The sequence below is a fragment of the Nomascus leucogenys genome, chromosome 14 (genome assembly GCF_006542625.1).
Source record: "Nomascus leucogenys isolate Asia chromosome 14, Asia_NLE_v1, whole genome shotgun sequence".
In the NCBI taxonomy this organism is placed as follows: Eukaryota; Metazoa; Chordata; class Mammalia; order Primates; family Hylobatidae; genus Nomascus; species Nomascus leucogenys.
In genome coordinates this window covers 72,295,141-72,321,175 of record NC_044394.1, presented here as the reverse complement: position 1 = coordinate 72,321,175, position 26,035 = coordinate 72,295,141, and the positions used below count along the sequence as shown (strand labels likewise).

At 45.9% G+C, this 26,035-nt stretch overlaps 2 protein-coding genes and 1 long non-coding RNA gene across 4 annotated transcripts in view; 1 reads left to right on the top strand and 2 right to left on the bottom strand.

Moving 5' to 3' along the window:
- BCL2L11 (BCL2 like 11) overlaps window positions 1–3,578 on the bottom strand; it is a 47,151-nt gene extending 43,573 nt beyond the window's left edge. Inside the window, exons 1-3 of one of the 2 annotated variants that reach the window (XM_030827771.1) lie at window positions 3,302–3,578; window positions 584–720; window positions 314–403 (exon numbers count right to left, since the gene is read on the bottom strand). In XM_030827771.1, coding sequence (XP_030683631.1) covers window positions 314–403; window positions 584–707 — 214 coding nt within the window. In that variant the 5' untranslated portion in view covers window positions 708–720; window positions 3,302–3,578. Of the gene's footprint in view, window positions 1–313; window positions 721–3,301 lie in introns of both variants that reach the window. The other variant, XM_030827770.1, reaches the window with a different exon arrangement.
- A 2,321-nt stretch (window positions 3,579–5,899) lies between these two features.
- Window positions 5,900–26,035, bottom strand: part of ACOXL (acyl-CoA oxidase like) — a 362,868-nt gene continuing 342,732 nt past the window's right edge. Inside the window, exon 17 of the mRNA XM_030827970.1 lies at window positions 5,900–6,844. Within this exon, the coding sequence (XP_030683830.1) occupies window positions 6,644–6,844 (201 nt within the window). The 3' untranslated portion in view covers window positions 5,900–6,643. The remainder of the gene's footprint in view (window positions 6,845–26,035) is intronic.
- Window positions 7,604–25,385, top strand: LOC115838361. Its single transcript, XR_004033373.1, has 4 exons — window positions 7,604–8,927; window positions 10,140–10,294; window positions 21,641–21,817; window positions 22,577–25,385. It is a non-coding gene; the product is annotated as an uncharacterized LOC115838361 (long non-coding RNA).

Genomic DNA, 26,035 nt, shown 5'->3' with positions numbered 1-26,035 from the left:
TTAGCTGGGCATGGTGGCATGCACCTGTAGTCCCAGCTACTCGGGAGGCTGAGGCAGGAGAATAGTGTGAACCCGGGAGGTGGAGCTTGCAGTGAGCTGAGATTGCACCACTGCACTCCAGCCTGGGCGACAGAGCGAGACTCGTCTCAAAAAAAAAAAAGCTGGTTTGATAGTTTGACACATCCTCCATTCCCATCAAAAGATGGAATAAATCAGTTACGGGGTTTTAAAAGGGTTTTTAAATGCCACACACAGCCTTCAAGCAGATTCAACCATTCACACGTCAACTGCCTCTTACCCAGGCATTGCTTACCCATTGCACTGAGATAGTGGTTGAAGGCCTGGCAAGGAGGACTTGGGGTTTGTGTTGATTTGTCACAACTCATGGGTGCTGGGCTCCTGTCTGTGTCAAAAGAGAAATACCCACTGGAGGATCGAGACAGCAGGGAGGATCTTCTCATAAAGATGAAAAGCGGGGATCTGGTAGCAAAAGGGCCAGGGCTGGCCGGTGGGGCCAGCGGGCCCTGAGGGCTGCCGTGGGGGCAGCTGTCCCCTTCACCTCCGTGATTGCCTTCAGGATTACCTTGTGGCTCTGTCTGTAGGGAGGTAGGGGCCCCAGGTCTGAGCTGGGGAGGCCTCTCCGCAGGCTGCAATTGTCTACCTTCTCGGTCACACTCAGAACTTACATCAGAAGGTTGCTTTGCCATTTGGTCTTTTTTTCTGCAAGTAAAATAAAAACTAAGATTATTTTAAGCAAAAAAAAAAAAAAATCGATGAATAAACAAATTAGCTCTCACCTAGCGATTAAAAATTCTTAGGGTTAATCCCAAATACTTCATGTTCTATACTTTTCTGACAATCTCCCAAATAAAAAAATTGCACCTAAAATAATAAAGGTATAATTTTTTTTGGTAGAGGGTGGGATTAAACTTCGTACCCCAAACAAAATACAATAACAATGTCAACAGCTTGCGGAACTGGTGCACACACACATGCGTTTCCAGAGAAGCAGTTAATCTGAAGTCTATTCACGTGTGCTCTTTGCCCAGGACAGACTTGAATAAGTCAGAAACTCACAGCGGCTCTGACTTCCCGGGGTTAGGTAGGACGCTGGAGCATAGGAGCCGGCGCAGATGTAGCGATTGCAGGCGGCTGGCCGCGTTCCCTACTCCGGCCCCATTGTTTGCTGAAAATGCTGAGGGCAGCAAGTCTGGGGAAGGTTTGGCAGCGGCCGTCAGTCGTAGTAAGTGCGTCACAATAGAGTTTGTAACTCCAGCGCGGCTCGGCCCGGCTCGGCTCCGGCGCTCTCTCCGCCCGTGGTCCCTCCCTCCCCGGTTCCTCCCTCCCGCTCCCGTACCGCACGCCACACCAAACCAGACAGAACTTCTCTGAGGTGCAGCCGCACCGATAGGTGCACACCTCTAAATGGGGGCGGGGGGGAGGGCGACGAAGCGAACCCCTGCAAAGTCTACGACTAGGTCCGCAGGCTAGGCGACACCGGTGCGCGCCACCTTCATCCCACAGACCCTCCCCTCAGAAGGCAATCACACCGAAACTCACGTCCGCGCCTTCCCTTCAGAGCGCAGCGTCCGGGCCCGGGACCGAGCCCCGCGGCGTCCGGCCCGCGCCCTTCGCCGACCGGGCGCCCCCTGACCGTCACCACAAAAGCAGCGCAGGAGACAAAGCCCGGGACTCGGGTTCAGAGTCCCCGGCGCAGCGCAGAGCCCGCGCCTTCCCGCCAGCCCGCCGCCGCGCTCCGCCGGGCAGCCGAGGGCTCCGCACGCCGCGCCTCTGGCCCGCGCTGCCCCGGCCGCAGCCGCCGGGAACATCCTCCGCCTCCTCCCGCTCCTCCCCTTGCGCTCTGCGCCCGCCGCCGCCGCCGGCACCGCCGACCTCCCCGCGCCGCTGGCGCCGGCTGCCCGCGTTCCCAATTGGTCCGCGCGCGGTCGCTCCGCGCCGCAGCCAATCGGCAGCCGCGGTGGGGGCGGCGCCTACGGGTCAGGCCGCCAAAGGCGAGGCGATTGTTGACAAACTCGCCTCCGAGCGCTGCTCCCGCCGTGGCTGTGGCCGCTGCCGCTTCGTCGGAGGATTTGAGGGCCGGCTGGCCCAGCTACCCTGCCCATCCCTGTGCTTCTTTCGGACACAAGCCTTAGCAGCTCCCGCCGCCCTGGACAGCCAGTCACCTGGAGACAAAGCAGGACTTGCGCCGCGCCCGGACCCGCAGGGCCATCCCCAGACCCAGTCCTCGCCACTTGTCCTTGTTTTGGCCCGTCGGGGGCAGACCCCAACGCCGTCACCGCCCTGGCTGTGGCAATTATTCTCCTCCAACAACTTCCTCTCTCTTTCTCCTGGCGCGCCGCAGGCACGAGTCAAAGCCGAAGAGCCACCCCTGGCCACGGACGCGCACGTCCGCGACCATCGAGTAAATTCACACCCTCCGCCCTGGCGTCCGTCGGGCCCTCCACCAGCAGCGCCAACCCTGGGGCAACAGGTCCCAGAGGGCAGGGCGCCGCCAGCCTGCACCGCGAACCGGGTCGGGTGTGCTCGGGCACGCGTGAGCCGCTAAGATAGCCCGGCCCCAAGGACCGAGCAGGTTCTGCTGGCCGCGGCTAGTCCCCTGCGCGGTCCAGGTGGTCAGGGGAGGACCTAGATCTCTCGCTGCTAGGGGATCGTGCGGATGGCACAGTCCGCAGGACTCCTGCAGAGCAAGCAGGGCCCCAGGTACGCTTGAGAAAGTGAACGCAGCAGTGGCCCCGAAACCTTGGCCTGAATGAGTAAAAGGAAAAGCCCTGACTCGTCAGTTATATCACCACCGCAGTTCCGCAAATCCTCCGCAACAGGCCCGCGCGCCCCAAAAAACCAAGACGCGAAACATGCTCGCACTGCGCGGCCGCTACTCTGGGGGCGCCGGAGCTGGCGGCGAGACTTTCCGGCTGGGCGCACAGCCCGATACTACGAGCAGGTCCCCAGCTCCCGGGCCGGCGCCGAAAAGCACGCGCTGCCTCTCCTCCTGCCCGGACCTGCGACCCTTCACCAGGCCCGCGCGCAGCATGCCCTCCCAAGCCGCACTTCGGCCAAGAGCCCGCAGGTTCCGCGCGAACGACTTTTCTTTAAAGAGAACCTGCCCGAGAGGGAACCCGATCCACACGGATCCCCACCTCCCGCCGGCGACAAGCGGGACCGATACAAGCGTCTCCGCTCGCACGTGTACGGGAAGCGAGCAGTAGGTGGTACCGTTCGGGCTCCAGCGCTAGTCTTTCTTCGGTGCCAGGCCCGCGCCCCGGGATTTGGAGGTATTTACCTTGCGTTTCTCAGTCCGAGAGTCAGAGTCAGACATTTGGGGGAACAAGGGCCAAGGGAAGGGCGCCGAGGCGGTGGCGGCGGGAACGCAGCGAACCGAATACCCCGATGATGCGATCGCAGTGTGGCAGGGTTCGCAGGGTGGCTGCAAGAATCAAGTGGTGGTAGTGGCGGCGGCGGCGGCGGCAGCGGCGCTGGACGCAGAGCTCCAACAAACTGCAGACCCGGCGGCTGCGCGGAGCGAAGTGAAACCTGCGCGGCCCTGCAGCCCAGCTCTGGCTGGCGGCCCCCCTCCTGCGCCCAATCACTGCGGACCCCGCCCCCGCTAGGTCCCGCCCCGGCGCGCGGGCCGGCAAGCTCCGCCCCCTCGGCGCCTAGGCCGCCGGCGCGTGCAGGCTCGGACAGGTAAAGGCGGGGGTTGCCCAGCTGGGTTCCCTCCCGCGCGCGCGCCGCCGTCCCTGGCGTGTTTACCGGAGTGACTCTGCCTGCTGGCGGCCCTGTGCGCGCCCATCCCCCAACCCGAAGTGTACCCCAGCCTCCCGCTCACCTCCCCCAACCCGGTGGCGGCCGCGGCGTGCGCGGCGCAGAGGGGGCGCTGCGGTCACAGCCTCCGCTGGCCGGGCCGGCGGTGTAATGCCTCAGGAGGCGACCTGCGCCCTCACTGTGCCCTGAGTTTCTAAGCCGCTCTGGGGCAGGCGCGGAGACTGGGTTGGTCCTCGCGAAGGCGCGGGGCGAGGTCTTTGAGCTCTCCTCGCTCTGAGGGTCCCTGGCGCCGGGCGGGACGCGGATCAGCAGGCTGCGCATCTTCCTCGCCCGGGCTTCTCGCGGGACTCAGGCACCCTCCTCCTGCCACCCCGCAGGGGCTCTCCAGCTTTTCTTCCGCGCCCAGTCTCCCTAAGAGACAGAGCCCGTGGGGGCAGGACGTGCCCAGAAAACGGCCAGGCGCGGTCCCAGTGGGCGTCTTCGCCGCCTCCCGGGTGAGGGCGGGAGGCATGTGCAGAGCAGGTAAAATAGGGAAATGAAAAAAGCACTCAGAAAAAAAAATCCTTTTAGGAAAAAAAAACGAGGTGAGTGGCGGCCTCCAAGTGAGAGAGAACGTTGCGCACTACATTCGGCTAGGACCCCCAAGATTTGCTGGGCTCGCAGATAACCTCGTAGGAGCTCCCTCGACTGGCTGAGGCCAGTGAAGGCAGAACAGCTGAGTTCGGGCCACGGTGCGGGAGCACAAAATACTCCGTCCCTCCTCCCCTCCCGCCTCCCCACCCATCCCTTTCCTCCCTGGAGTCCGCGGCACCTCGCTCTACCTCCCAGGAGACCAAACTCCATGCCGCCTCTCCATTCCTCTGAGTCTGCACCCGGGTCTTCTCTCCCAACGCGTGGCTGGCGCCCCCAACCCCGGCCCTCCTGTCTGCTCCTCGCGCGCCTCAGTTACCCAGCCCCAGCTTCTAGACAACTGCAGCGGGGGTGTGGGAGGTGGATCGGGAAATGGAACATCCCGCAGGTGAGATCAGGCTAGATGGATTAAGGAAACTCTGTAAAGGGACCACCCTACCCACCACCGCAGCCGCGGAGGAGAAGGAAGGGGCCTTGTCGTGGAGGAGCAACTGAGGAGGCGTTGTCCCGCCGTCCGGCCACCTGGATCAGTTTTTAAATTCATAAGCGCTTCCGTAACGTCAGTGGGACACAGCGCAGCCCCAGGCCAAAGTCTCAGCGCATTCTCGGGTGAATTCTGAGCGAGGTGAAGGAGGCCTTGGGTTCCCGGAGTCGCTGGAGGACGCGCGTCGGGTCCCGCCCAGTTATTTCGCTGCAAGAGGGAAAAGACACGAGCGTGGACACGGCTAAGTAGACTCGGAGGCCGGAGATCTGTCCTAACCGGGCCTCGAAGTTCCTACCGCGGACGAACTTTGCTCTTCGCCCGTCCCGCGTCGCACCCGGGGAAAAGCAACGCAACTTGCTGCGCGGGCTGAGAACCCGAAGCCCGTCGCACGCCACAATGTTCCGCGCTCCCCGCGGGGTCGGGCGACTCAGACAGGGACCGGAAAAGAACCACGCAGAAGAAAGCCCTATTTCTTGTCGTCTGTTCCTGTGCAGCCTTGCAGCCTCGCCGCCCCCGCGTCGCTCGCTCTCGCGACCCTGTGAACACTGAAAAACAAGAGTCGGGGGAAGCAACGGGCTAAGCGCTCCTATTTGGGGCACTAAAAGGAAGCCGGCCAGAGGTGGCGGGTTCATGAGTCCCCTGAGACCCAGGCCGCGTCGGGGGCCGCGAGCCCTTACAGCCTTCTCCCGCGCCGTCGGGAGGTCCTCCCGGAACTGGGCCGGAGCGCAGAGAACGCAGTGTGAGAAGGGCCCGTGGGTTTTAGGTCACATCCCTCGCAGTGGACGCGGGCAGAGCGGTGTCCCTTTCTGTCTCTGCCAAGAGACGTGGAGGGAGGGAGAAGGGAGGATGGCTTGGACTGAAAGAAACAAGAATGAAGTCGGGCAGCCGGGATCTGAGAAATGGGAAATCCATGGCCCTTGTCCGGCACCACAGGCTTTGCCGACATGGTCTCTCCTAGTTCCGAAATTGCCCAGGCCCGCCTCCTCGCCCTCTACAAGCAGCGGGAACGACTTCCACATCGCTTAATTTCTTTATTAACCTTTTCACCTATTCTCTTCTAAAGGACAGATTACAGCGTCAGATGGTAAAAATGTTTTCCGCGACTTTTCTTGCCGTACAGAAACCGCTGGCCTGGGAGGACAAGCCAAGTTCTTGTTTTGCCGAGAGCAAAACTCTAGGCTCCCACTTCCTCCTCCCAGTCCGTGCGTTTCCTTGCAGAGCCCCAGAGCGTCTGATTCACTGAAAAAGCATCACTTGCTGAACCAAACCTTTTTTCCCGCTCGCGGAAAGAGTGGAGCTTTTTTCTTTTGTCTAAGGGTGTTTGCTTTTTTTTTTCTTTCACTCGGCACCACAGTTTTTCTAAATCACTGGGAATGTGAGTCACCGCTAGCAGCAGGAGACCTTTGGCGGCACCCGGCTGTGGGGGCGCGCTCGCATCAGGGAGCCCACCCTGATTGTCTAGGGGATCGGGCACTGAAGTTGGGAGAGGTTGCAGTCAGGCCAGGCTGGGTTTCAGGCAAAGGGCACAGGGATCCACTGCACCAGGCGACCGACCGTCTGGATCTCTTTCCTAGCAGCCAGCCGCGCACCTCGCCAGCCTCGGCGGGACCTCCGCTTTGCCACCAAAATCCCCGAGAGCGGCGGCCCAGCGGGTGCCAGACCCCGGCCTCGGCCACAGCTCCGGGCGTCAGTGGAGCGAGCGTCGTGGCAGCTGCAGGCGGGCCACCACACTTCCCGCCACACCCGTTACAGCTTGGCTCCCAGCTTGGGCCGCTGGGAGCGCGCCTTTTCCCGTGGCAGCGGCTGCAGCAGTGCAGGGTAGAAAGCCCACGCGGCCCGAGGGTTGTGGATTCCGGCGATTGGTGCGTGTAGGTAGGTGTGTGGAATGTTAAAGGTCGAGATCACCCTCAGGGCATCATCCTTCACCGAGTCGCACAAATCCAGCAACTGCAAAACACGACACAATGGGACAGGCCAGATGTTGGCACACTTAGAGCCATCTAGTGCCAGCAGCTTTCCGCCCACCCCAAGCACCCGCACACACAGCGTCCCCGGAAACTAGTTTCCCTTTGGATTCTCCTGTGGAAACTGTTGGCCATGAATAACCCTTGGAAACCTTTTTTATTTTAGACATTGCAAACTCTGACACCTAGCCCAGTGGAAACCCAGGCTTTTCCCGTAAGGGGGTGGGCGTGGACGTGGAGTCGGCTTTGCCCCCAAATTAGCCGGGAGCTCGAGACCAAGGTCTGAGAATTTATTAATGTTCCCTCCTTGGTCCTTCCCTCCCTGGTCCTTCCCTCCGCTCCTCTCTCTTTTCCTCCCCCTGTCGTCCCCTCCTCTCCACCTCTGGAGTGCCTGGGGTGCCACCCTCTGGCGCGCAGAGGCAACTGAACAGGAAGAGCCTCAGAACAGGTGAACCACTAGAGACCTGCTCCAGTCTCCCCAGACTAGCGCCTTGGGACCTGGCTGGCAGTAGGCCATGATTCTTGAAATTCAGTACAGTGAGACGGCGGACCAATGCTAGGCATCTTCCACCTGGCTGCTGCGGAAAATCCATCTGCTGTTAACGCCAATGCCAAGGAACGCCGCGGATGCCCTTGGTTCTGGCAGCCACTGGAAGGCAGGGATAAAACATTCCCGGCGGATAGGAGAGGGAGATGCAAGTCAGTGTTTTGGAAGCTGCACTGGTGTATTTTTATTTCATTTTCCATGGCTTAGGTGCCAGTGTATTTTTTTTTATCTTCAGGAAAAAAAGAAAGCTACCAAAATAATAAGATTGTTTTAATAAAACTACACAAGGGCAGAGGGACGGCTTTCCTTTCTTCTGATCTACACATTTTACTCCATTTTTCAAGTTTTCAGCCACTGGTAAATTTGTTTCACGCCCCAAATTACAGTAAATCCCCGGGTTTTCATGGTTTATTTTTACAGGTTTAACAACATCACTTACACCAGCCCCACCTTTGCCCTCACATGGTGGTCATGTCTGAGCCGCACTGATGTTGTTAAGATCACAGTTTCCCTTGCAGCAGTCCAAAATGCCATTTCAGGTTTTCAGAGCATTTCAGGTTTTCAGTGAGGTCCCAAGGAGAATGGTGGGGGAAATAGGGGATGGGGGATATAAAGGGTAGGGATGTGGTGGGGGAAGAGCATGAATTGTAATAGTCCAACAATACATCTTCCCTGAAAATGTGCTCTATTACATCAGTAATTTCTAATGAAAAACTTCATTCTTCATACACTGTGGTTAAGCATCATCAAATCAGTACTGAAAAGACCTTTGATCATATTTGCAAGATGCACTAAAATGAACTTTCACTGACCAAGTTTTCAAAGTTTGTAATTAATACTCTTGAAAAATCCCTGACTAATCTGTCAACTCTGAATGTCTTTAACCACACAGTTCAAAACCATGAGGTGGCGTACACAGCCCCTAAACTTTCCACATATTGTCATATGATTATTCAAGATAATTTTCCCTTTGGGTTTGCATTATGAAACTCAACCAACTCTGGTAATATATTCACCGGTGGGGGAAATACAATGATTTGAATGAGTGTAAAATAGAGTATGGGTTTTATCTATCTAGTGCCAAATACAGAATGTAGGGCCAGAGGTAGGAATTAAATGAGGCAGATTTCAATATAAAGAAAACTTTTAAAAAATAAACTTGAACCCAATGGCTGGTGAAAAGGACGGTTTCTTCACTCATAAGTGTTCAGGGAGTGTCCCCTCCAATGGCACCCTAGAGAGGAAAAATGAACTGGCTGTGAAGAGGAGTTGACTGCCAAGATTCTTTCTAAATCTAAAGTTCTGGGGCAGTCTAAAATACTCCTTCTAGCCTTCTCCATTCTTCATAGACTGCAACAGAAACCCCAGAATGATTATTGTCTCAATGGACAGATCCGGCATCATTCCTGTTATTGTTTGACTCTTAGTTATTGTTTGACTCTGATTCCAGGTACCCACCCACCTCTGTTCCTGGCTGTCAAGATGATAATAATAATTACCACCCTTTCACTCACAAAGTGTTTGCTGGATTCCTACCCAGTGTTAGGTACAATTCTGGATTTTAGAGGTTTAACGGTACACACAACAGGAACAGGTCTCACACATCGTGAAGCTGTTGAGGCATTTTAAAAACTTCAAAAAATATATGATCTCTTTAATACAAAATAAACTTGAGTAGATAATATAGCATTGATATTATTACACAGTTACAGTATTTTTATTACCAGGGAGTATTGTGTATTATTAAAGTTTAGTTTTGTTACCAAATATACTTCCATACTATAAGCATAAAAATTGCACATACTGTAGGGGTGCTCTGCCCTGCCAGTTTATGACCCATTTATGCTGGACAAAGTACTCCAAGCTTACCCATATCTTTACAAAGAAAATTCACCAGCTTTTGAAAAAGACAAATGAATAGGTAGGTATACTTTAAAAATAAAAGAGCATGAACAAGTAATAGGTTCTTGCAAAAAAAATTTTTAAGGTCAAACCTAAACATGGGCACTATTGCTCTACAAGCAATAAGAATGTACAATCCACTGGAAATAGCCAGTGAGTGGAATTTGAGAATATCTGCTTTAAAGAAAGCAGAAGCACTCAGCCCTCAAGGGATGACACTGTGTTTGACTATATTAATATGTATATTTGGGAGTGAGGGAAAAATTGTAACATCAGTTTGGCTTCCCACCTCCATCTAGTTGCAGTACTCAATTTATTTTTCTGCTCTTTTTGACTCTGCCTATAGTTTCCTTATTTCAGTTGGGAGGGTAGGATGGCCAAGGATGGGCAGTGACTAAGTTTGCAGTCCTCTGAACAAACCATATTTTCCGAGCATGGCATGGTATTAGTCCTACAATAGATGTTCAGGGTGGGAAGTGCCCAGTGCACTTGGAGGGACACCCCAGCTATTCCTAGGACTCCATGCAGAAGGTTTTCCTGCCTCTTCCCACATGCCTCACCCCTGTTCTCAGGATAAGATGACCACAGGCTGTTTTATGTGAAAAATCCCTTACCCAAACTTGAAATGTCCCTTCATTAGCCCCTTTCTTGTCTGGCTACCTTGGTAGAGTCTTTTTCTCCATCCCTTTAATCTGGGCTGAGTTATGACTTGCTTTGCCAATAGAATATGGGGAACATGTCACTGTGTGATTTCCAGAGCTTAGGCCTTAAGAAGCTTTGAATCCCCCATTATCACTCTCCTATAACCCTGAGAATACCTGCTGTGCAGAAGTCTACTCTAGCCTGCTGGAGGACAAAAGGCCACATAGAGATGGACCAAGGTGCCTTGGCCAACAGCCAGCACCCACTGCCAGATAGAGAGGCCATCTTGGACATCCTAGTCCTGTTGAACTCAGATGACTGCAGCCACAGGAGTGATCCCAGGTAAGACTAGCCAAAGAACTGTCCAGGCTGCCTGCCCACAGAGTAAGTATCAGTCATTATCACTGGTTAATGCACAGAAATAAAAACTTTTAACCTGACTAAGCAAAACAACAAATAAACTTGCTATAAGGCATCAATTCCACCTCCTTTCCAAAAAGAATCTCTATGCAGCCAACTCTTACTTTCTAAGGGATTGTTAGATATTGGTGAACCATTAATGTAATTTCCTGTCCATTATTTTTCAGTTGACTTCATTTTAGGTTAACTAGTTGTTGAGCTATAAACTTTACAGGAAGGGGAACCTTAATTAATCAACAAACATCTTTTAATCTAAAAGATGTGATGAGGGAATAAGATTAAAGTGGTTGGTAAAATGAGGTTCTGTGCTACTTGTGGCTGTCATTTATCACCTTTGCTTCTGCTGTGACACATAACTGGCATTCTGGCAAGTGCCTCTGGCCACCTTTATTCCATGCTTGTCTTGTCCAACCCTAGTCCCCAGTCAACAATTCATAGCTTGTTACTCCAGCCTTTGCCAAGGATCCATCTCTGCTGTGCAGTATCTATGCTTTCCACATTCCATCCCAGATGGCCAGGCAGGTAAAGGCAATGAGGTACAGAAGGGAGCTACTTAGCTGTCTTTGACTTGTCAGTCTGCTGTATCTCCAGCATTTTTATAACAATGCTATGTAGCAACATATGGCACTTTACATATGTAACCAAGGTCTTCTGTGTTCTGCCCCATGCTGACATTTCCTGGACACCTACTGTGTGCCAAATTACAGAGGAGGGCTTTGTGTTCACTGTCTTATTCAGTACTCATAACAACTCTATCAGGTATCAACCCATTTTACAGATGAGAAAACCAAGGCTTAAAGAATTCAAGTCACATACCTTGTAACTGATGCAACTAGAGTTTTAATCCAGGGCTCTTTTTTCTAAAGCCTTGTCTACCCTTTTGCCTCCATCTTTTCCCCCAGTGCCTCACTGCTTCCAGTTGCTAGAGGATATGGGGTGCTGCACTGAGGAAATGCCTCCACCACTGTGGCAGACGTGTGACCCTTGATGTTCTTCCTAAGTCAGAATCTGTATTTTGTGTGTGACTCCACCACTGTGGAAATGCCTCCACCACTGTGGCAGATGTGTGACCCTTGCTGTTCTTCCTAAGTCAGAATCTGTATTTTGTGTGACCCTCCAGGGAGGGTCAGACCTTAGCTTGGTGCGTCTCCTGGTCCCAGGAACACATACATTCTCATTAGTTTTCTCTACAACCAAGTTTCATTAGCATAAAATGACATTCCACGGGTCTATTAAATAATCAGGACTCCAGCTAATATTTTCTCTGAATCAATTTAAATTATATTTTATGTTGATTTGTTCCTTCAGTTGATAAACAATATTTAGCATAATCTGAAATGTTAGGATAGAGAAATTGCCTTCCTTACCAAACAACAACAAAATCACTTTTGTTTAGCCTCACTAAATAATTAAACTTGAAGAAAATTTACCTTTAAAATGTACTTTCTATTGCAATTTTCTTCAACTAAAGAGTACACAATTTGGCTGTTTACTAAGTATTATTGACAATGTCCACTTCGGTAGAGAAAAAGGGCTTTGAACTCTGACATTGCCACTTCCAAGCCATACTACCTTATCTCTAAGATGGAAGGATTTAGTAAGCTTGGCGCAGGTTGATTATAAATATTATTGTTATTATCATGGGTTCTCTAGTTAGTAATAAATACAATTTCTTTCTAACTCTGGCATTTCCATGACAAAGTTTGCTTAATCATCATTACCTAAAACAAGAATGCTGAGACAGAGGCATCAACATTAACCACTTAATAAGAACTTCTGACATTTATTCATGCTGCTACTGATTCATAAGAGGAAAAGTTTAAAAAGAAGACAAGTGCATATACCTTTCCCTTTAGAATACAGGAAACCATATAAAAGTTTTGGCAATGGAATTAAAGTAACCACAATGCTGCTCATAGTAGCATTTTCTACAGACAAAGGCATTTACATGAAACAAGAAAGAATATTCAATTAGGTAGTTATAATAAAGCTGGAGTATTAGCTGCACACTTCTCATATAAAAAATATGGCATCACAGTGGCTCATGCCTGTAATTTCAGCATTTTGGGAGGCTGAGGCGGGTGGATTGCTTGAGCTCAGGAGTTCGAGACAAGTCTGGGCAACGTGAAACCCCATCTCTACAAAAAATACAAAAATTAGCCAAGAGTGGTGGCTCATGCCTATAGTCCCAGCTACTTGGGAGGCTGATGCAAGTGGATTGCTTGAGCCCAGGAGGTGGAGGTTGCAGTAAGCCAAGATCATGCCACTGCACTCCAACCTGGGTGACAGAGTGAGATCCTGTTTCAAAAAAAAAAAAAAAATCTTAATCAACTGATAGTTTAGTCTTGTAAGTACAAACCCAAAGAAATGTAAACACACCCAAGAAGGAATAATCTTCAGTCAAAAATTTTCAAGAGGCAAAATCCCCACAAACTGCCAAAACTAAAAATACAATAAGAGTCCAAAGTTATTATGGAGAAATTCTATGTAAGTGGGTCCTGGAATATTCAACTTCATTGTCCCAACTGATCTGCAAATCAACTGGGAGGGCTCCTAGTTAAAATGTAGGTAGATTCAAGAGAATTTTGCTCCATGGTTACAAACTGAAGAATCTGAACAAAGTAAAAATCAGATGTTTTATGGGGCTACTGAACAACACTATACATAAGAAAGTAACATTAATGAAGTGATTTCAGAGAGATGAGCTCTTTCTTGGTAAGCCAACATCCACAGAAGCTTCCACACATGGGGTAGGTGCTTGTTTTGGGGACAGGTGGACAGAAGACTGGGCCTAACAGAGATGGAGAGACTTTGAAGGGATGAGAAAAATGGCCAAATGAACTGGAATTGGGAAGAACTCCTAGCACAAAAACAAACACTTGGCCTAGCGATTCTTTATCCTCAACCCAGAATTTTGCTATGAAAGCAGCAGTTCATGGAAACTGAAAAGCAGAGGAAATTTGCATGGTCCCATGCATCCTTGTGGTGCATAGACTTTGGAGCTGTGCTGCAGTTCACCCCAAAGGTGAATCAAAGATAATCTGAAACTGTAGTTCACCATTTTCACAGCTCAAGCTCTGAAAGAATAAAAAGGGTAGTGTGATGGGGTGGGTGGACTAAGCATAGTGAACTCAGTCTAAGTAAAGCAGCTCCTGCTCAATCTGACTCTAGGAGGAATCTTAATGACTAGTCCCTGACCCTAACCACCAGACAAAAGAAAGGAAAATAAACAAAAGAAAGTAAAATCTGTTATGGACAATGTTTGAAGTACAATAATAAGTTATTAGACCTGCAAAGAAGCAGGAAAATGTGACCCCAAATCTAAAGAAAGCACAATCAGTAACAGCAGACTTAGAGATGACCAGTTACTGGAATTAATGGACAAAGATTTAAAAGCAACTATTACAAATGTGTTCAAGAATTTACAAGGAGAAGGTCAGGCACGGTGGCTCATGCTTGTAATTCCACACTTTGGGAAGCTGAGGCAGGTGGATTGCTTGAAGCTGGGAGTTCGAGACCAGCCTGGCCAACATAGTGAAATGCTGTCTCTACTAAAAATACAAAAATTAGCCAGGCATGGTGGTGCATGTCTGTAATCCCACCTACTTGGGAGGCTGAGACACAAGAATTGCTTGAACCTGGGAGGCAGAAGTTGCAGTGAGCCAAGATCATGCCACTGTACTCCAGCCTGGGTGAAAGAGCGAGACTCTGTCTCAAAAAAAGAAAACATTAGAAGGAGAAAAATGGATATAATAGATGAACATGGGATAGTTTATGAGATAAATGTAACTCCTAAGAAAGAAAGAAAGGAAAATTCTAGATCTGAAAAATGGGATATTTGAGATAAAAATTCACTAATGAGTTTAACAGCAGAGTGAGTATTGAGGAACAAAAATCAATAATCTTGAAAACATATTCATAGAAATTATTCCAAATGGGGCAAAGGGAAAAAAAAATGAACAGGCCATCAGTACCATGTGGGAATATATTGGCAATCTAACATACATGCCATTGGAATCTCAGAAGTCAGAAAGAATGAGACATAAAATACTTGAAGATGTAATGATTGGAATGTTTCTAAATTTGATATAATAAAACATCTTCCACAAAAATATTCCTGACAATCTTATTCATAACATCAGTCCATAAACACCTTAAATGTCCATTAACAGGAGAATAAACATTTTTTTTCAATACAAACTGTGTTAATGAAAGAAAAAAGAAGTGAGTCTTAAGTCTTCAGTTATTTTTTTCTTCCCACAGATGAGTATAAGTAACACTGCACCTTAATACCTATGGAATGATGCAGCTGAGGTCAGCTGGAGGTAACAAGGCCAGTTCCTGGAGACTCTGATTAGGTGAGTTCTAGAGAGATGAGCATTTGGGAGGAAAGAGGGGCTGGGCCTATACAATGAAATACTACTCAGCAAAAATAAACAAATTAATTTAAAACAGAATGAATCATCAAATATCTCAGAAACATTATACTGAGCAAAAGAAACATACATCTATCTGCTTGCATTCCTACGAAGCTCTGGAGCAGGCAAACTGAGCTCTTATAATAAAGTTAAAAACTCAGGGGTCAGGGTGAGGAATTGATGGAAAAGTGTCTGAGAGAAATTTATTGGGTGATGGACACTTTCTTTAACATGACTGAGAGCTGCATTATACAGTCTGCTATTTGTCAAAACTCGCTGAACTGCATCATTAAGATTTGTGCACTTTGGCCGGGCACAGTGGTTCACGCCTGTAATCCCAGCACTTTGGGAGGCCAAGGCGGGCGGTATCACCTGAGGTCGAGAGTTTGAGACCAGCCTGACCAATATGGAGAAACCCCGTCTCTACTAAAAATACAAAAATTAGCCAGGGGTGGTGGCACATGCCTGTAATCCCCGCTACTTGGGAGGCTGAGGCAGGAGAATCGCTTGAACCTAGGAGGCAGAGGTAGAGGTGAGCCAAGATTGTGCCACTGCACTCCAGCCTGGGCAGCAAGAGCAAAACTCTGTCTCAAAAAAAAAAAAAAGAAACAAAGACTCATGCACTTAAATGTATATAAATAGACCTCTATTTTTAAAATTAAAAGAAAAATAAAGGGAAACAAAGCAATTTGGGGGGAACCAACATGAGATTGCCAACTTTTCTCTTTTGTCAAGTAAGGATGACAAAAAAGAACTGTCTATGATTATTATTTTATTTAAAGGGTAACTTTCAGCACCTAAAATATAGGGAGAATATAATAGTATAATCGCTTAAAGAAAACTTATCTTGCATTATGAAAAACCCGATACATTTTATTTTCCTAATTTTGCCATAGAAAGGTCAACTCTTTCCCTAGGAAAATTCCTGGCTTAGACTTATAGGAATCAAGATTGAATGGTTCTCAAGCCAGCAAAGATTAGAAAGGATTCTCTACATAAAGTCAAGTAAGTATTGCTGCTGGAAGAAACAGTTAAAGGCAGACTTCTTATCATGAAGACAGAGGGATTGGGGTGGTTCTAGTCAAATGGAGCTCAAAAAATGGAAGTTCCATGGAGAACACTTATCTGGGGCCAAATGAACTCAGAAAGCTCTCCAGTCCTTTCAGATACCATTTTCTCTTCTCAAAAACTGTAGTCAAAGGCTGGGTGTGGTGACTCACGCCTGTAATCCTAACACTTTGGGAAGCTGAGGCAGGTGGATCACATGAGGTCGGGAGTTCGAGACCAGCCTGACCAATATGGAGAAACCCCATCTCTACTAAAAATAAAAAATTAGCTGGGCGTGGAGGCACATGCCTGTAATCCCAGCTACTTGGGAGACTGAGGCAGGAGAATCACTTGAATCCAGGAGGCGGAGGTTGCGGTGAGCCAAGATCGTGCCATTGCACTCCAGCCTGGGCAACAAGAGCAAAAACTCCGTCTCAAAAAAAAAAAAAAAACCCAACAATAATAACCAAAAAACTGTAAAGTCACTTCTAAGAAGATGGATATGTTTTTCTGTATTTCTCCTACTAAGTACAACTGAATACTTGGATATTATATATAAAACAAATCTTAGAAGATTATGAAAGGTGAAGAGAAATCAGGCTATCTAGGAAGCATAGGATTCAAGGAATGACACAGTGGTAAATTCCTTGCATTTTCTTTTTGCCTCATATATCCCACACTGGAGCTAAAAAAAAGCTGGCAACCTGGAACCACCAACAGATGTACAGAAAAATCCTAACAAAAGCCTAGTTTGAACAAACTGTGCATTCCATGCCCCCCACCCCTGCCATGGCTCTAAAGGCTAAATGGGGGAGCTTACTCTTACAGCCACAACATGCTATAGTGAGGTGTCCACCACGGTGTCAGTGGAGATCACATGGGGAGCTGGTACCTCCACCTCAACCTGGCAGTAGAGAGGCATCCTTCCCTTTACCAGATGGGGTGCTGTCAGAGAAGGCCTAGTGGGAGACAAGACTTAGTCATCACATGGCGGTAACAAAGTCACTGCCAGTGTCAGTAAGGGCCCTTTAGGGAACAGTAATGAGGCTTTCCTGCGCTCCTTGTCAGTGAGATGTCAGTGGAGGCCTAGTTAGTAACTAAAACTCCCACTTCCACCCAGAAATAACAAGGAGTCCCCAGCCCTTTGGATGTCAATAGAGACTAAGCAGAGAACCTAGACTACTATCCATATAAGGCAGTAAGGAGGCGATGCACCCCCTTTTCCCCATTGGAACAGTGTTAGAGGAAACCAGCTAAAACAGAAGATTTAAGTAAGATCCAGAGTTTCATAATTTAATATCCAAAATGTTCATGTTTCAATCAAAAGTCACTTCCTATCAAGAACCAGGAAGATGTCAAACTGGGTGAAAAAAGAAAATCAATAGATGTCAATGCCAACATGACAGAGATAGTGGGATTATCTGACAAAGTTTTTAAAGCAGTCATTATAAAAATGTTTCAATGAGCAATTATAATCACACTTGAAATCAATGAAAAAAAAAAAGAAAGTTTCAGCAAAGAAACAGAAAATCTTAGCAATGGAAAAGTAGATACAAAGGAGCCCAAATAGAAATTTTAGAACTGAAAAGTACAAGGACTTTTCAGTGGATTAAAAACTCAGTGGATGGTTTTGACAGCAAAATGGAGGGGACAGTGGAAGAAATTGGTGAACTGAAAGATGGCACAATAAAATTACTGAATGTCAATAACAGACAGAAAATGGACTGAATATATAATGAACAGAGGGTCAGGAACCTGTGTAATTATTTTTAAAAAATGATTTAACCTAAGTGTCATCAGTGTTCTGAAAAGAGAAGAGGAAGCGGGCTGGGCAGAAAAGTACTTGAAAAAATGGCTGAAAACTCCCCAAATTTGGCAAAAGAGATAAAGCAACAAATTCAAGAAGCTGAGCCCACCCCAAACAGGATAAATCCAAAGAAATTTATTCAAAGGCACATCATAAATAGTTTTTAATCTTAAAAGCAGAAAGAGAAATGACATTTTACTTACAAGGGAGAAAAAAACAATTGGCAGCAGATTTTCATTAGAAACCATGGAAGCCAGAAATGTGTTCAGGTGCTAAAAGAAAAGAATTGTCAACACAGAATCTTTTATCCAGTGAAATACTGTCTCTATTTGCAGATTACAGGTTTGTCTACATGGCAAATTCCAAGGAATCTAAAAGAACTTCTAGATTTAACAAGTTGAGCAAGATCATAGGACAAAAGATCAACATATAAAAATAGTTTTATTTCCATATAATAGTAATGGATATGCAGACACTAAAATTAAATATGCAATACCATTTACAATCATAGATGTAATCCAACAAAGCATGTAGAAGACTGGGACTTGTGTGCTGAACACAGTAAAATGCTGATGAAATAAATCAGTGTAGATCTATATAAGTAGAGAGAAACACCATATTCAGAAACTGGAAGATTCAGCACAGTAAGATGAAATTTCTCCTCAAATTAACTTACAGTTTTAATGCAATACCTATCAAAATCCTAGAAAGATTTGTTGTAAATATAGGCAAGATTAGCGAAAAAATTTCTATAAAAAGGCAAAGGAATTAGAATAGCTAAAGTGATTTTGTAAAATAATAAAGAGGTGGAATCAAACTACCATATTTCAAGACTTATGTAACTATAGTAATTAAGACTATGTGGTATTGGTGAAGGGATGGACACATAGATGCATAGATAAACTAGGAAAATGCAGAAATAGAAGCATACAAATATGACCAACTAATTTTTAAAGGTGTTAAAGCAATTTAACATGGGAAATATAGCCCTTTCAACTACTAGTATTGGAGCAATTGGACACTGGTACACCAAAAAACCAACAAGCAAAAAGGAATCTCAACCTAAGTTTCCTACCTTATCTAAAAGTAACTAAAAATGGATCATGGCTCAATGAAAAATGTAAAAGTATAAAACTTTTAGATAAAGCCCACAGGATAATATCTTCAGGATCTAGGAATAGGTGAAAAGTTTTTAGACTTGACAGTAAAAGTACATTACAGTCCATAAAAGGAAAAATGGATAAATTAGACTTTATTAAATTAAAAACTTTTGCTCTATTGAAGACCATATTAAAAGAATAAGAAGGCAAGCTATAAATTAGGAGAAAAAATTTGCAAGCTACATATCGGACAAAGGACTAGTATCTAGAACATATAAACAGTTTAAAAAAATAACAATCCAATTAGAAATGGGCAAATGAAGTGAACAAACTTTTCAATAAAGAGAACATACAGATGGAAAATAAGCATATGAAAAGATACTCAACATCATTAGCCATTAAGTAAATGCAAACTAAAGCTACAATGAAATATACTACATACATATCAGAATGGTTAACATAGAAAGTAATGACAACACCCAATGCTAGTGAGGATGTGAAGAGACTGGATCACTTCTACACTGATGGTGGGAATGTAAAATGTTACAGCCACTCTAAAAAAAAGTTTGGCAATTTCTTAAAAATGTCAACAGGCACCTACTGTGTGACCCAGCAATGGAACCCCTGAACATCTACTACAGAGAAATTAAAACCTATATTTACACAAAATCTTGTATGGAAAAACGAAATTTATTTTATTTATTCTATTCCTAAATGTCAGAAGCTAAAAACAATCCACATATCCTTCAATGTGTGATTGGTTCAACAAACTGCAGTCCATCTGTAGTGTGGAATACTACTTAGCAATAAAAAGGGAGAGACCATTGATATGTGCGACCACCTGGATGAATCTTCAGAAAATTATGCTGGGTGAAAAAAACCAATTCCAAAGTTTGCATATTATGTGATTTCATTTATACAACGTTCCTGAAATGACAAAATTGTAAACATGGAGAACAGCTTAGTAGTCACCTGGGATTAAAGAGAGGATAAAGGAAGGGAAGAGGGTGTGGCTATAGGAGCCACAAGTGATGACAAAAATGCTCTGTATCTTCACTGTATCAATGTCATTGTATCAAAATCCTGGGTGTCATATTGTAAAGCTATAGTTGTACAAGATGTTGCCAATGGGGTAAACTAAGTAAAGGGACATGAAATCTCTGCATTATTGTGAATTTATGGTTCTCTCAAAAAAGACCTTCATTAAAAAAAAACAAAAAAAATCACAGAATAACTTTCAAGTCAGGTTTTAACAAAAATGTTTTATATAAGCACCAGGAGATTATTTTTTCTGTTTCCTTTTATGCTTTTTAGGTGAAGCATAATAGGTATATAGCAGCTTGCTAAATTATCACAACATGAACTCACTCATGGAACCGTTATGCAGATTAATAGGACACCTGCATCCCCAAAGTCCTGAAAAAGTCATACACTTGAACTGGACATTTTTACTTATGTTGTCTCAGCAATAGCCAGTTAGGTTAATGGAATCAGTGCCTAGTGGTTCAAGGCCACAATCTGTGATGTGAATGACTAGCTGTCCAGGAAAGGAAGATGCAAAGAGTCCTTAATTTCCTTCCATAGAACGTATCGGCTCTCACAAGTTAAGTCCTGTCCCTTCTCTGTGTCTTAAAATGCGGTCACCCCTACATGCTTTTTTTTTTTTTTTTTTTTTTTTTTGAGACAGAGTCTAGCTCTGTCTCCCAGGCTGGAATGCAGTGGCACGATCTTGGCTCACTGCAACCCCCATTTCCCAGGTTCAAGCAATTCTCATGCCTCAGCCTCCCTAGTGGCTGGGATTCCAGGCGCTTGCCACCACGCCTGGCTAATTTTTCATGTTTTCTTCAGTAGAGATGGGGTTTTACCATGTTGGCCAGGCTGGTCTTGAACTCCTGGCCTCAAGTGATCCGCCCTCCTCAGCCTCCCAAAGGGCTGGGATTACAGGCATGAGCCACAGCGCTCGGCCCCTATGTGCTATCTTTTAATGGTTACTAAGTACCAAACACTTTGAGTCTCCCAGAGAAGGGAAGAGAAGTGAAATGGAACAGGCCACAGCAATGTCTCGTCTGTAAAATCAAAGGGAAAAGGTAACTTATCATCAGAAAAATGAAAAGCAACTACAAACACATTTTACACTATAAAAATTATTGATTTCTAGCTAGAATATTAATTTATACAAAAATGGATATACTAGGGGTCATTTCTGTTTCAAGTTCAGTAATTTATTTAAATTCCCTGGAATCATAATAAAATCCACTATCCTTAACTGCACTACTGGAGTCTGATTGGACTCAGATGAGCCTCATCTCCTGAGAGGTCTTTTTTTTGTGCAACATGGCTATTCTTAGGTACAAGTTTCACCAGTCAGAAATGCTCACTGTGCATCCTGGACCGAGGGTATGAACCCAAAGACACTCATGGAGAAGGGCACCCAATTTCCCAGCACTTTAAGCATCTCCCCAAGGAGACCAGGACAATGCAGCTGCCAGAGAAACTCAGAGGCTGGAGCTCAGCAAAACAATTTGCCCTCTCTTGTGCTTATTAGTTACCCTTGAATGAAGAAAATAGAATGATCCCAGCTCAGTCTCCAGATACACAAAGCTGTACTGTGAGGCATAGCATGAGGGTTGACCAGGTGGCTGCCATGAGGAAACTGGGGTTGCAGTGGGGTGACCTCAGGGTCCCTTTTACTGGCCAAACTGAAGAAACCAAATCCCATTTAGATTTTCTTAACCTGACTTGAATGGCCTGCATTTATAGGTTCAACAATGTATTTTATACCATGGAGGAGCATGCAAGGTCAGGAGCAGACGGAAGGGGGAAGGGAAAAGAGAGATTTTCCCGTCTCTTAGCAGGACACTGTTTGTACTCATATTTTCCCTTTTCCCTGTTTTAGCATCTTTTGCACTGGGAGGAGAAGGTGGAGAAGGAGACACCCACATTCTAGTTGGTCCCTGCTGTCTCCAAGAGGTGAACCAGGAGTCCTACAGATGTGAAGCTAGGTTAAAACCAGTTCTGGGGATGCTTTCAAATCAAAGAGGATTTAAAAATGTGACTCCCAGTTGCATTTCCGGTATGACCACTCCATTTCAATGTCATTTCAATAACATCCTCAACTCACTGACCACAGCCAGGGGCTGTCCCTTCCCACCTTGGCAGAGTAGGTCCCTGTGCTTACACCCCACACCAGTTTCAGTCGGGATAACACAGCCAGGGGTTCTCACTGCGTTGAAGCCAAATCAGATGGGCCTTACTGGGTGGGGTGGGTGGGGTGAATGGGGTGGAGGTGAGGGAAACAAAGGTGTGGTTTTTTTTTTTCCCTCAAATTCATTACAGAGAAAAGCAAAAGTCTATGGGTAGGAGGTGAGTGACCGAGAAACCCCATCTCTCTTCCCCACTCCAATGAATGCTTTCAATATGCTGTGCCTAAACCTTAGTTCATGTTACATTCAATTCTAGCGTCTGAATGTGTCTCTTGATCCAGGTGGTCTGGGGAATGACAAAATAGAAGGATGGGAAATCTGAATGTTCATTAAAAAGAAACATTCAATGTGGCATGGAAAACAACCAACACCGCATTTGTAGGAAGTTCAGGGCACATGTACTGTTTCTAAGCCCGGCGGGTATGGGTGTAGGGTATCTGTTTTTCCTGAAGTTCAGATTTGAGAAGGGCTAATATCCCAGCACCATCTTTCCAGCTTAGAACTCTCTCCTAATTTTTTTTGTGTGTTCTTTAATCACAAGCCTTTGTGACACTAAGCAGTGACTGCATTTATACTTTATGCTTAGATTAAAATAGTAAACGAGTGTAATCCATCTTCTACATTCAAAGGAGCCAAGCAGCATCCTGGCTTGGGGGCCTGGTGTCTACCACACTTCTGCACATTCTTACTCCAAGCCACATCTCCTGAGAATACAGCAAGATGCCATTGGCAGTGTCTACTCAGAACTACTTGAATGACTCATCAATCAACAGGTTTGAATGCTCTTCTTCCTCTATGATTCAACGGTTTGATTGACTGAACTGAAACTAAAACCCAAGCCCTAGTGGTCACTTTAGACTTGAGCAGATACAGTCCGAATCTCAATCACATGTCATCAGTAGGCCCTCCTTGGCCTCCTTATTGCAGCTGGGCTCCTGAGCAGCTCTCCCTTACTCAGGGAGAAAACGAATGGCTCCTTTCAGTAGGGCAGATGAAGGCTGCTGGCTGATGCAACTGCTCCTGTGTCCACTTAACAGCAAGGGTGCAAAACAGGATTTGTGCTTGTGCTGGTGAATCTGGGCTTCACCTAGCAAATCAGGGGGACACCAAAATGAAAACAGCCTTAGAGGCATGGGAGAAAGCCTCAGGTGCACTAAGGTGCCAACAGAAACAATGCATCTTGGAGTTGACAGTCATGACTCAAATAGGACATTAAGGCAACATTTGGGTGAGAGTAGCAGCTATGGGTGTAAATATGATCAAATATGGGGGAGGTGTCCAGATTTCTTGGACATGGTTACAATCAGTATTTATTTTCTCTCTTAGTGAACGAGTTTTTGGTTTTTCAATACTGCTGATTTTACAGGCAATTCACTACGTTCCCTGGGAGGTGGAGTGGCCTTCTTCCCTGCTGTGCATGGGTTACAGAGCCTGCCTCACTTCCCTGCAGGTCCTTCATCACCTGCATGCTCACATGATTCCATTATTTGAGCTCATGGCAGGAAATAGAACCTGATTCAACATTTTGCTAAGTATTATTTTCACCACACTGAATAGGGTCCTTTTTTGATCGGTAACCCACAGCTGGGCTGTGGTTCTCTCAACACACATAGACTGAAAAGCTTCCTCCTGCATTGATTTCTCAGCATGGGCTGACCACATGTTCACAAGTACTTGTTCTTTTCCATACGTCCCAATGCAGGCAGGCACTGGCAGAGCAGGACAGCTGTGTCCAGGAGTTCAGGGAAGAAAATAAGGCTATTGTAACTTCAGTCAACTTCAAGGCATGGTGTAAAATAAAGTAAGAGATTATTAGTCAAATAGCCATTTGCATTAAAATTCTCCACTTCAAGAAGCTGAGATCTTTGCTTTATTTTTTAAAAAGCAAAATGAAGTCAGTTTTAATGGAGATATACAATTGTTAACTGTTGGGTCATTTTGTAAGGCTTTCTCCCTTAAAATGAGTCTCAGCTGATAGCTACTCACCAATGCTGATAATTATCTGAAGCAAAATAAATACAAATGTCTGGGTTAATGAAGACTGAAACAGGATAATGCCTGGACACTAAATTTTCCAAGAACAAAGAACACAATTGTTCTCTACATACCCCTGCAAAAATGCTTAATGGCCAGGACACAGGAATCTTGTGTACTTAGAGACCTTGTTAGGATGGAGCCCCGGGGGCACCACCACTGGCTTTCCAGCCAAGGTCTCACAGAAAGGGCAGCAAGGGGGAGCTGCTCATCCTCCTCCCCAGCCGGGTAGACAGTAGGACAGCAGTGGAGTAGAGTCCGAAACCTGCCATAGAAGCCCCAGCTTACTATTTGCTCACTGAGCGCAAGTCAACCTCAGTTTCCCAGTGCCTACAGGGGAGTAACAGCTGTTCACACTAAAGGGTGCTTGTGAGGATGATATAAGAATGAATATGGACCTGCTCTGACAACACTGAAGTTCCAGACAAAAGAACGGGCATTAGTTATCTGATTTGAAGGGCTGTGGGGGATTGGAATTTTAAAAATAAACTTCAACGCAACTCCTTCTCTTGTGGCGCCTCGGTTGAACAACTGGGCACTTGTGCTGCCTTCTGAATATGTGGATGGATTTTGCCTGCTTTGGAGAAGCATGTGAACTCCTCAGGGCATCTAGTGCCCTATAGAGTGCCAAAGGAACAAGGAGGACTACAAATGGGTGATGCCTGGAGCTTAACCTACCTCCATTTGGGATTCGGAGCTCTAGTTTCTGGGTTCAGCTAGAATCTTCGACAGTCATTTAATGTCTCTCTTTCTTAGTTTTACTCATTTGTTGAATGGGGATTATATTAGCCTTACTTTCCTTGAAGGTCTTAATGAGAATGAAATGAGATAATTTTTAAGTATATATATGCATTTCTAATTTCCATTAGACTGGAGCGTCAGTGTAAGTCCTGGGTGCTCTGGAAAGTTTTATTTATTTAGAAACAGTTTGGGCTGATTGCCATCTCCCTATGCTAACTTTTTGTTTTTTTAGTAAACTTTTTATTTTGGAATACTTTCAAATTTACAGAAAAGTTTCGAAGATAACAAGAGTTCTCATTTGCCCTTCACCCAGTTTCCCCATAACTATGGCTGATTGTAAAAACTAGGAAACCAATATTAATGCATTACTAATAACTAAACTATAGACTTTATTCAGATTTTACCAGTTTTTCTACTTATGTTCTTCTGTCCCAGGGTTCAATACATGATACTGCATTGTATTTAGTTATCATGTCTCCTGAGTCTCTTCTGCTCTGTGATGGCTTCAGTCTTTTCTCGTCCTTCATGCATCGTCAGTTTTAATGGGTACTAGGCAGGTATTATGGACAAGCTTGGCAAATCCACAGCCGATGGGCCACATGAGGCCCAGGATAGCTTTGAATGTGGCCCAATACAAATTCGTAAACTTTTTAAAAAACATTATGGGATGTTTTTGTGATTTTTTTTTTTTTTTTTTTTTAGCTCATCAGCTGTCATTAGTGTTAGTGTATTTTATGTGTGGCCCAAGACAACTCTTCTTCCAATGTGGCCCAGGGAAGCCAAAAGATTAGACACCCCTGAATTGTAGACCATTCCTCCATTTTGTTTTGTCTGATGTGTTTTCTCATGCTTAGATTTGGGTTATGGGTTTCAGGGAAGAGGGAAGTGTTCTTTTCATCATATCACACCACAGAGTACTTGCTATCAATGCGATGTATCACTGGTGATATGTACCTTAATCACTTGATATGTACCTTAATCATTTGATATCTACCTTAATCACTTGGTTAGGATCTACCAGGTTTCTCCATTGTAAAATAAGTATTTCTCTCTTCTATAATCTATTCTTTAAGATAACAGCAAGTTGCTAAAGTCCAACCCACACTAAAGAGAAGGGGAATTAAGCTTTACCTCCTGGAGGGAGGAATACCTACAAATATTATTTGAAATTCTTCTGCAAGGAAGATTTATCTTTCCCCCATTTATTTATTTGCTTAATCATTTATTCATATCATTACGGACTTGGGCTTAATTACTATATACTTGGAGTTATAACCCAGTATTACATTATTTTTGTTGCTCAAATTGTTCCA